This window comes from Chaetodon auriga, chromosome 10 (assembly GCF_051107435.1).
Source record: "Chaetodon auriga isolate fChaAug3 chromosome 10, fChaAug3.hap1, whole genome shotgun sequence".
In the NCBI taxonomy this organism is placed as follows: Eukaryota; Metazoa; Chordata; class Actinopteri; order Chaetodontiformes; family Chaetodontidae; genus Chaetodon; species Chaetodon auriga.
Genome location: NC_135083.1, coordinates 25,098,481 through 25,110,611, shown reverse-complemented (window position 1 = coordinate 25,110,611; position 12,131 = coordinate 25,098,481). Strand labels below are relative to the sequence as shown.

The 12,131-nt window shown below is 39.2% G+C and overlaps 1 protein-coding gene across 3 annotated transcripts in view; it reads right to left on the bottom strand.

Annotated features, from left to right (window-relative positions):
• prkcz (protein kinase C, zeta) overlaps positions 1-12,131 on the bottom strand; it is a 127,866-nt gene that overhangs the window by 18,263 nt on the left and 97,472 nt on the right. For all 3 annotated transcript variants that reach the window (XM_076741891.1, XM_076741893.1, XM_076741892.1), the window contains 2 exons: positions 10,939-11,018; positions 7,495-7,584 (listed from right to left, as the gene is read on the bottom strand). In XM_076741891.1, the coding sequence (XP_076598006.1) occupies positions 7,495-7,584; positions 10,939-11,018 (170 nt within the window). The remainder of the gene's footprint in view (positions 1-7,494; positions 7,585-10,938; positions 11,019-12,131) is intronic.

The following is a 12,131-nucleotide window of genomic DNA, read 5'->3' as shown; positions in this document are numbered from 1 at the left end:
AGTGCAGGGGATGGATACCTCTTTTCTTGTCTAAATGTGATCTCAGCGTCAACGAAAACCAACTCACAATAGCGAAATCCAGTTCTACCCGCTTCCAAATTAAACATTTCTTCTCAACACTCATCAGCCTGACAGTTCTCTGGCAGTAAAGAACTGTGGATTTGGAGAGGGCATAAAAGAGGATGGCAGGTAAATGATATTCAAATGTGTCATCTCTTCAGAGAGAAAACTCAGAGCTCCCTCAGGAACTGTCTGATGAATATTAATATGTGGTAACAACAGTAGCGGCATGCCAGGCCTGTCAGGTCTGGAGACAGGTTTCTAGTTTGAGGGCAGAGAGCGCCGCTTCTCCACCTCTCACAGCTTTGTCAACTTGTTTTCCCTCTGCGCTACATGGGAGCTTTGTCGCTGGGCTCAGGATTTCTCTCTGCTTTGATATATTTCCCCAGTTTGCCTTTGGTGTGTACTTCACAGGCACTGTGGCAGCACTCATTAACACTCTCTGACAATTATTTTCCTCCTCTTTTATGCCACTATACTACCTGCCACCCCACCTAATTGTCCCATGAGGGACATGGTAACAATGTGGATAGAGAAATGGCCTTAATTCATCTGAAATTAGCATTTGTAATTACTAATGTCTGATAAAGTAATATATTGACAGTGCTTCAGTAAGTAATTGCAAACTGGAAACAAGTGCAGTTAAAACAGTGTAGCAATTTTCATTTGGGAAACCCATGATCAGAATTCAGAACATAAGGGCTCTATTTTGATCCTTTTTTTATGAATTTAAATGCATCACAACTGAAACTTTCTTTCATCTTGATATCTGCCAATACAATGATACTGTCTGAGGACTTAAGTTACATGAAGTCAACATTTTATCATATACATTTGGACTCCATTGATATGATAATTGGTTAGTATTAACTGATTATCTGTCAGTTAACCAACTGCATGAATTGTAAGATATGGTCATGGATTTTTTGGTAGTGTTTTCATGATTTACACTAGCATTAACAACACTTAGAAAATTGCTACATATACAAGACTACCTATTCTGCTCCTTTTGTGGACAAGTTTCACTCGTAAAAATGCCACCCTGGAGAAAAAAAACAAAAAAAAAACAAAAAGGAAATTTGATATTATTGAGACTAAAGTCCTGGGATCAGATGTATAAACGATGAGTATGCACAAAAAACATGCGGCAGACACCGTCTCTACATTTAAGAGTAGGCTTAAAACTTTGCTTTTTGATGAAGCTTACAGTTAGGGCTGGCTCAGGCTTGCCTTGGACCGGCCTTAGTTATGCTGCTATAGGATTACACTGTTGGGGGACATCCAATAATACATCAAGCTCCTCTGTCCTTCTCTCCCTTTCCACCTGCACATTTTCATGTCCTACCAAGGCATGTTACTAACTTAGCTTCCTTCCCGGAGTGTTTGTGCTTCATCAACTCACAGGATAGTGGTTGAACCTGGATTGTGGATTATAGCTATGTCTCCTACCATGGCCCTGCCTGACATCCACTGCAACTGCTACAACTATTAGTGCTGTCTTACGTACATATACTATCTGTTACTAATCCGTACATATATCACATACATAAATATATCATATATGCATATACTATGCTATACTGTGTATACTACATATTGTTTTTATAGTTTACTGTGATTGTATTTCTGTCTCTGTCTTCGTCCCTGACCCTGTCCCTCTCTCACTAACCAAACTTGTCGAGGCAGATGGCCGGCCACCCAGAGTCTGGTTCTGCCTGAGGTTTCTGCCTGTTAAAAGGAAGTTTTTCCTCGCCACTGTCGCCAAGTGCTTGCTCACGAGGGAATTGTTGGGTCTCTGTAGATAAAAAGTTTGGTCTGTACCAGCTCTGTACCAGCTGGTCTGTACCAGCTCTATATGGAAAGTGTGAGACAACTTCTGTTGTGATCTGGCGCTATATAAATAACATTGAAATGCATTGTTAAGAAGTGAATGGACCAGAGTGGAACCAGGTTAAGTTAGATATCATTTGCTACCAGTTAGCAACGTCAACATTACATATCACAGACTTAATTAACACATTAGTCTTTCAAAGGCTGTAACGGCCTCAGTTTTAAGCTGGAGTGAATATACTCTTATCATATGAAACTAGATGACCTCAAGCTTCCATTGGTACAAACCACATCTGGCTTGTCAGGAAGAGGGCTAAATAACATTCTGAACTCAGGCTAAATTTTTTACATATGGTTCCAGAGGTTGTGACTCAAATTTGGAGGAAAGTAAGAATGTTGATTTCAGCATGTACATTTTCTTGCGTTGGAAGGGCCTGGGTATTGTCCATTATAGGTGTCATTAGTATCAGTCATTGTTGTGCATCTCTTTCTCTTGCTCTCACTCTAAATCCAATTGGTTGAGGCAGATGGAGGCTCACCCAGAACCTGGTTCGAGGTTTCTGCCTGTTGAAAGGTAGCTCCTTCTCGCTGCCATTGCCAAGTGGTTCCTCATGGGGAAATTGTTTGGTGTCTGTACATTAGAGTGTATGGTCTAGGCCTACTCTGTCTGGAAAGTGTCATGAGACAACTTTTGTCATGTAGCCCTAGATAACCAAAAAGTGAATTGAATATGAATGTGCATGGCATTGTATCGAAAATGCACTAACTGAAACTGCCATTTTTGTATTCTCTGAAGCATGGTTGTCGAACATGAACTGGATAACTAGCGTCTCCCATCATTTAAAAAATCTGAGTTGAATTCAGTCTCACACAGCTTATATCCTCCCCCACTCGACCACATCCAAAAAATACAGAACAGGCCACACTTAGATATTATCTTCACCAACAGACCACAGCACTATAAATCTAGTGGTGCATTTACTCTTGACTTCAGTCACCACTGTCCGATAGCATGCCTCTGGGACACGAAATTAGAAAGATCCAAACCATGTCATCAGTGTCAAAAGGAATTTCACCAGTAAATAATTATCCATCTTAACCTTAAATTACCTGTTGCCACTCTGCTCGATTCACCTCTTAATGGTTTGCTCGGGCACCCTCAGCAACTTTGCATTCTCATGGATTTTCAGGCGACACAGCATGTAATGTGTCAGCTGGTAAATCACAAGAAGGATAGCCAGTTGACCAGTGTTGCTGTTGCAGTGCTCCATCAAAACAACCTTCAGCCTCAGTTACTGTCCTATCTCTGCAAGGACTGTGAACACAGCTTCATTAATTTCAGTGTCAGTCATGGCAGATATCATTACAATTTGTTCAGCAAAGCCCACAGTCTGATCTAAAAAAGCATAAGAATAGGCTTTTGCCTCCTGTTCTGCTACAGTCAACATATCTACCATTGTAGCCTGCAAGACTTCATTAAAATCCGCAACAGGTGCTGCCATCTTGAATTAGGCAAAAGCAGTAGATTCAAGTTCAACCATCAATAACAGGGCAGAGTCCACCCCCTGACTTTTGATGGATGAAGGTGACAGATTTGTTTAAATTAAAGTATGAATAAATAAAATTAGAAATGGAGAAATACAGAAAATATGTGAATAAATGAATACATAAATATACAAATGTGTAAATATATAAACAAAATAAAGTAAATAAATAAACGCATAAATAAATGTAACTGTTATTAAGAATTAAGAACTTACTATGGTATGGGGTGTTTGAAATCATTTATTTAAACCTTGTTCCTGCATTGAGAAACACTCTGTAAAGTCTGTTTCAATATAAGCTCTACAGATTATTCATTGAGCATACTTCTAATATTCAATAATGATTGAGATATTACTCTGATGATGGTTTATGGTACATGTGATGAATTAGAGCTACAGCATTAAAAAAGGCCACAGCCGTGCGTGACAGTCGCATGTAATGACAGCAGTTTTGATGCTGTTGGAGAACCCTGCAGATGCAATACAATCAGTGAAAATGCACTTTTTCTTATTTGCCTTATTGCATTGACAGGTATAATAATGTGGAGTGAGCACAAGCATCATATGGAAATGGAAGATTAAGGGTGTTTGTAATAATTGTGGGAGTGGAAATGAAGCTTGTGCACAGCTTTATAAATCTGAAGAACAGAAACAACAGAGTTTTATGCATCTGGCCTCTTCTGTCAGACGTGAAAACACAAGTTTAGCTGTCTCAGTAGTGGTGTAAAAATACAATTTTTTACTGGAGCTGTCACATTTTGACATAGTTTGATGCTAAAACACATCTTTAAAAAGCACAGTGGCCTATGGCTTTGACTTACATACAGACCCTGAAGGAACTTCTAGAGTCTTAGAATTTTGCATGCCAAAATATTGAAAATAAAATAAAACAAAAAACATGAACCACTCAGAAAATTGATGAGCCACAATGCACATCAGATTGTTTTTCTTTCCTTAAACATATTTAAACTCCAATATCATTCAGATTACAGCATTATGAGTCTTATGTCAAAGTGGAAAAAGATCTGTATCTGTATATGACTCCCACCACCCCACCCTGCATGTGAAAACAGACTACATGCAGATGTAAAGATAGCGTACTAATGTCTCATTCAGTGCGAATGGGTTTGTGTGTGTGCATATGAGTGTGTGTGTGTGTGTGTGTGTGTGTGTGTGCGTAACATGATTAGGAATTCACTTTTATTTGCCTTGCTGCTCCACAGCAGTAGTCTACACGCAATGTCTATAACTACATCATCCGTTTTTTTCACCCACACATACAAAGGACTCCATTTCACTCATGTGCTTGTTTAGATCATAAATAGGAGGGTATATTTTCTGTGTTTTAAGCCCTTGATATATACAATAGACACACTATCAAGTTTGACAAAGGCAAGTCAGAATGTATACTGACAGCTGTGCCCTGCTCTCAGTGCTGATTGGCATTAAATGTGGGCTTGCAGTGTTTATTCTGTCTTTGTTTTTGTTACATTAGTTCTGAGTGAAGTGACAGGTTGTGGAGTCAATCCCCAGATCAGCTGTCAAAAGCTGTCTGTCATGAAGCAACACGCCCCTTGATCCCACATATGATGAACTACACTCTAAGATGGAGATATGGAATATAAACTTTCACCTCACAGTTAAGTTGTTTGAAATGAGTCTTTGATAATATTCTGGAAGTTGAAATCCAACCGATCCAGAATTGCTTTATCACCTGACTGAGACCATTTCCTGTAAAGGGTCTCAGTTTGTTGTTTCAGTCCACACCCAAGTATAACACCCCATTCTTATTGCACCTTCAGCTGTCTCCATCATAAAGACTAAAAAAACAAGCCCAATAATACTTCTAAGAACAAAAAAAAAAAAAAGGCACAATACCGTCGGTGAAATACTTCAAATCGTGTAGACTGAAATAATCACTCTCTGAGGAATGATTTGAATGGTTGCTCACATAGAAAACACAAAGAGATCTGAAGTTCCAATGAACATCTCCACCTAATGTTCTATTCTATGTTTCTATGATGACAAGCATGTCCTGTTTCCCAGTTACACTACTGACCATGTCAGAAGTCACAGCATTCAGGTTTCATTCAATGGAGGAGGAAGTGATGGCTTTTAAATCAGTCACATCCACCAGAGTGTCTGAATAATGAAAACAGTTTGTTTGCTCACCACCCTCGTCTGCTGAGTGAGTGAGCGAGCGCATCTTCAGTGAAGCCGCAGCAACAGAAGCTGTCTCACTGGAGCTGCTGATCAACTGCTTTCTGCACCCCAACCTTAGACTACTAACTGAGCACAGTGACTTTTCTGCAGCATCTTAAGTATCACATATTGTTCAAAATATACTTTTTCATAGTTTTTCAACAAAAATAGGTGTCCCTGGTGTGGCTAGAGACCCCCAAAATATAAGAAAAGACCACCTTTCAGAAAATGTGTATTCCAAAACATCTTAGCATCCCCATCTGATGTCCCACAGGGTTAAGCTCCACCTCCATATTGGTGGCGTCTTCCAGTTCGGTGATGTCCTACCCACTGAAAACCAAGTGAACGTATTTTCACAGTTGCTATTGTCATTTCCTCACTAATACCACTCCTGTAACTGGGAGATCTTGAAGGTGCAAGCAAAACACACCAATGTCTCTGTTCAGGCTGCAAAAACCAACACAAAAGTCTTTATCTACTCCTACCATCTGAAGATGTCTAGACTGAGTGGATTTGCTCAATTTTCTGAATGGAAATGTGATGGAAAACTGTGTGTGTATTTTAGTCACAGAGTGCTTTGTAAACGAGGGCCAGTTAACAGTACAAGCTTGAGGATGGATCAATACTAGTTGTCTGTGACCTGACTTCAAACCTGGAATCTGCAAGTTTTGCCACACTTTATGTTGTTTTACTGTTTATTGGGAGGTTGGGCTGTTGAGCTTGACGTTAGCATGTTGCTCGCCTAATGCAGCTACTCCCACAAATCCCACAAATAATTCCAGTATTTTACACCTGAACAAGTGATAGGTACAAAGTGGCAAGTTTTGGAACTGTTGCAGCAGATCACCTCAGCTGGCAGCAAAACTAAGAAGCTAAAATCACTGGTAGATCACTGGTGAGCTGGGCTGGCTCAGGCCTGTAGCAGCTGACCTCTGAGAGCAGACTGGACTTTTTAGGAGTGTTTCAGACAGAGGGTTACAGAGAGGTGCTGCAGCAATGTTAAAAATAAAGTTTTTTTGAACATTGAAGCTTGTAAACCTATTCCAGTTAACACCCAAAATACCGTAAAAGTGTGAACTTGAAAAGAAACTTAATATTTCTCCTTTAATTAAATATATGCCAGATAATCATTCAGGGGCTGGATTCACTAAGCTACGCACTAAAATACTGTTCACTATGTGGGTTCAGCCAAAAACAAGCAGCTTAACATCACAAAAGATATTTATTTAGCAAATGTCACGAGACCAAAAAGCAAAGCTCAGTGAAGGTAACTGAGGGCAATGTTAACACGCTACTTTTAAATTAATGTTAGCTTATATTTTCAGGACTGTCCCCTCGCTGCCCGGCCTGTTTTCATGGTTTGTCCCAGCTGTTCTATTGCTGATTCTTGTCTAATTTTAAAGATGCTGCTCTCAAGGGCAACAGGTCAAACAGCTAAATCACTGTCTGTAGAAGCTATGTTTCTTTGCAGCAGGAGATACTGTTTTACCTGGAGGTCAGTGAATAAGATTTTGTATTTAGACAGCAATTTATTATCACAGTATCGATAGTTTTCATTTCATTTAGAAAAAAGCTTGGCAGCAAATATTTTTATTTTATTATTTTAATTTTGCCATAGCCTTTGCTGAAAAACTTACACAGGTGGAGTATTAGTGGTTGTGTTGTATGTTTTCACAGCAGGCTCATATTTTGGAGTACATGGTCATATATTCCTTCTCCTTTTTGAGCATGAAAAGCGTATGAGGGTACAGTGTGTATTTTGTTGAAAAGTCTGAGTAAACTCAAAAGATCACAATTAACAGCAATTCAATGAATTATATTGTTATGTTGTTCCCCTCTCCTCACTCAGTCAGCTTACCTGGTCCCAGTCTATACTGCGGAAAAATGTATGTGACTTGATATCTGTGAAGCCCGTCTGGACCTGGCAACCCAGCCGCTCCTTAGGATCCTGTCGGGACCAAGACAGCTGGTCAGGAACATAAACAGGAGCAACAGTATTTCACAGCAAAGTCGGACTTTCTCTATAATTTAGTACCTAGAGGTAGAAAATGCAGGCTTACTATCAGGTTGATTTTACTTTCTGTGGACAATAATAAACTCCAAGGGTGACCATGTCAAAAGATTCTCTTAATATTTCAGAATGTTACACAGTTTGTTAGAGAATGAAGCAATTGCCATGTGGACAATATGTAATAATGTTGGCCCCACATGTTTCATCATCCATGTTATGTGTATGCGCGCATATGGCCGCCTCTAACTGCTTAACTTGGACTGTGCTCTTTTCATCACAACAATTATGGTGATATGTTACAGAGGCAAAGTCCATGTGAAAATCTACAAGGCTATTTGCATGAACAGAAGCACCCTCATTTATCAGAGCAAGACTAAGATGTCACGGATACAAAACCTTGTTACAAAAACCATGAAACCAGGGGCTGAACTGCATAAACATACAAATGTACAGACAGAAATATCTTTATAGTCTACACCTGTGTGAATTAAACACACCTAAATTCAAAAAGAGCTGTCTCTCTCTTAAAAGGCCAAACTGGAGGTGAGTTCATTTATGACAAATCACTTTTGCTGCTGACCCTTCGTCAACATGAGCATTTTCAGATTTTGGAATGTCTATTTTTCTGGCAATAGTCTTCCATTGACCATCCAGAGATTTCAAACTTGCTTGAGTAACAGGATAACTCTGGTGTGGATGCTATATTTGGTCAACAAATCCCATGTAAACTCCAAAACCTGTGGCTCTCAGGCCCAAGTCCATTGGTTCCTACTGAAGACGTAAATCTTAATCTAAAAAACACCTCAAAAGTATATTGTTTCATTTTGAAAAAAATCTCAGTAATTTCCTCAAACAGCTGCCCAATGTAGTAATTAGCAATGTCATTGGGATACATCTGCTCAACCTTCTCTGAGAATAGGTGAATGAAACCCCATTTTTCAGGAAATGATTCACCTTTCAAAACATGTTTATTTGTTTTGTTTCTGGGAGTGAGATGTTCAGATGGATATCAATCCCATGTGTGTTAAGGACTGAGCTGGAGTCAAGAAGTAGTTAGCCTAGTTTACCATAAGCTCACTAATTTACTTTTTATATGTTCTTTTTTTTTAATTGGGACACAAACAAAAACATAACAATTAAATGTTTGTGGTGTCAGGGGATTTTATGTGCTGGAACTATTTTTAGAGAAGAAGCCAGATGCAATGACTTCCTGGAGTCACACAAGGATGTGACTCATTAGGTCATAATACAAATGTTCTAATACTCTGGTTGGTACCTGACATTAAAATCCAACATATCTATGTTGTATGTATGTGTGACCTTTGATTAAAAAATACCTTGACCAAATGAAAGACCACTTTCCAGAGAATAGCTACAGATAGATTTTTCCAAAAGAGCACATTGCTTTATTTGCTGTTGGGCTCCAAACAGTATCCAAGCCTCCTCTGATAAACTGTGCTACAATCTACCCCTTACCTGAAACACAACAAGGGGATACATTTCATGGTGATCAGAAGCTTTTCATTGGAAAATAATGCATCGTAGTTATGAAGGAGGTTATCTCTGTTGTGATAAAATCAACATCTGGGCTGAAAGCTCATTTGGGGTAAACTACCAAATGCTTTTTTACCATATCAAAATCATAGCTAACTCACTAACGTTAGTCTGTTATTAACCTCAATCATATGTGCATACAAAGCTCCAGCCAATTAAATAACATAACATCAATGTTAACTTGAATTAACATACAAATCAAACAAAATTCACCTTGAAAACACATGAAACAATACCTAAATGTCAACACACCAAAATAGATTACCCAGACTGATGACCTGGGAAACTGAAAGAGGAGATGAAGGAGTGGTCTGCCCATTCATCTCTACGCCAGTGACCCAAGGGCTTTCAAGTGTGGCACGTAGTGACGTAATGACCCCTCCTCCTTTTATAGCAATGATGCTGAACAGACACTCCAGACAATGTAACTTGCTCAGAAACAGTTACAGCAGGGCTTCTCAATCTTAGCACTCAAAGGTTCACATCTTATTTTTATTCAAGGTCAGAGGTCCAGAATGATTGGTCATACCAAGATAATATTTGGCCAATTAATAAACATCACATCATTTGCAATTGGTCCAGCATGAAACTGAGGCAGTTAAGGCTCAGACAGTTAGTCCATATTTATTTCAGATTTATATTCTCACAACTACATTTGCACTAGATGTAGAAGCTGTGTCCTAGAGAAAAGGAGACAAGTTCTGTATCTGTGATTTAAGAGCTGATCGCAAATTCTCTCCAGTCAGAATTTTTTGAAGCCAACACAGTGGGAAAAATATTTAGGTCTAAGTAGCCTATTGTTCAAATATTTAAATTTTCTACAAAATTGTTATTTTCATGAGGTGATATCAGTGTAAACAGACTCCTAAAAAAACATGGAAAATTCATAATGATAACTAGATGCTTTGCTAGGAAATGCTCTCAGACCTCCACCAAGGAGGTAGTCAGTGCTCAATACAAAACCCACAGATCAACTACCAATGAATGAATCCTGATCTTGAAAAAAAAAAAAAAAAAAAGCGTAGTGATTCTCCAACAACTCCAGAGTTTCCTCCCCTGTGTGCCTCTGTGAGTTTTAGTGAATGGCAAGCTGAGCAATTTTTGGTCGGTCCATAGATTAGAGAGGATGGAGTTGGAGAATAATCCTTTTTGTAGGATTCATCATTTCTACATTTCTCCGTCAGTCTTTATGTGCTATGCTATACTAAGCTAGGCTAATTGCCTCCTGGCTCTAGCTTTGTACTTAAGGCACAGACATGAGATTGATACTGATCGTCTTATCTTAGAATGGAAGCACATAAGTGGATTTCCCAAAATACTATTCCTTTAGACCGAGGCTTCTTCCTTTCTCATCAATTTGAGTTTGGATACCATCATGCAAGTTTCAGTTCGGCATATTTCTGCATTCTATTTTTAGGAACATAAACTGATCTTAAGCATGGATTATATCAAAGTGGTAAAAATTTTTAAACCTATTTACAAATATATCAAAGGGCAATTTTCAGAATATTCTATATTTCATTTGCGCTCTATACTAGTTCTTCTATTTCACTTCATGGTTAAGCATTGACCAACAAATACACTCAGGCAGTCGGAATCACATACAGAGGCCCTCCCTGGTTGTCCATAACACAGTCAAAGTTTTTGGCAATGATTCGACATTTGGTAATTTGGCAAAGCAGCAGTGTACACAGACACAGAAAGAGTGAGGGCTGATTGGGAGTGGACTGCTCTCACCTTGTTTAGAAAGCCCTTGAGCACACTGGCAGCCTTCACCGATAGAGACCTTGGGATGCGAATGGGCTTCTCAAGAATAACTGTTGGCAAAAAGAGAAAAGAGAGGGAGAAAGAAAGAAAAGGACAATCGTGAGTAGGGAGGAGGATGATTCACAGTCCAACCTGCCTGTGGGTGACCATGTCTGCTGCGTGGGAGTCAAAGGAAGGGAGGAGATACAGAGGACACTATTCTGTTCTTTCTCTCACTTTTGATGGTCTATCCACAGCCTTGAGACTCCCACAGCTCAACAATGTCACTCTAACGAGAATAAAAACACTCTAAGAAATAGTTTTTCCCTCAAAATCTAAATCCAAGGATGTAGTACTGCCTCACAGATTGCTTCACGCTGAGGTGATCAAAGCTTTTTTCTTCCAATCACAGCTCAAGGTAATGTGACCAGTGGGTGCTCTAATGCAGACATTGTTACTTCCAATCAAAATCTAGACATGTATATGTGACGATGTAGATAAGATGATGCATGCTCTCTATTAACACTGGTCATCTCTGGATAATGAGAGCAGGAACAGGCACATTATTTGCGATAAGCTGTTAAATGTTACATTCATTACATTAATGTTTAAGGGTAAGAGTTGGGCTGCACACTTCATTCAAGCCATTAGTGCACATTGTTTTTCATTAAAACTGTGCCATCTCCCTGAACAGTGTCCTCTTACTCTCCGGCTGCCATAAATCAGATGAGAGAAGAGAGAAGCTGATCAGAATGTTGATGCACTCATCTGTGTCATCTCCAGTTATTACCAGGTGTTCACAACAATACTCTTCATGTGCACCAGCAAGTGACTTTGGACCTTTTTAGCCCCAGGTTTCGCCCCTCAGGCTCCAGGCTCAGGCTGTTTTTTTCATCTCAGTAATATCTTGTTCCCACATTTTTTGGTATGTTACTTGTTTTATATGTAACACGTTTTTGTGCTGCTCTTATGGTTTACTGAGCCAAAGACAATTTTCTACTCTGGTGAAAAATAATCTTCTTGGTGGTGTTTAGGTCCACGAGGATGATCTACAGATAACACTGTGGCTGAAAAAAGCAAACATATCCCAACACTGCATGTTTTTCACGATTTAAAAAAGCTGTTAATTAGTTGCTATTAAATGGCCAGAATATGCTAGAATATGGTTTATATATGGGAGTAAA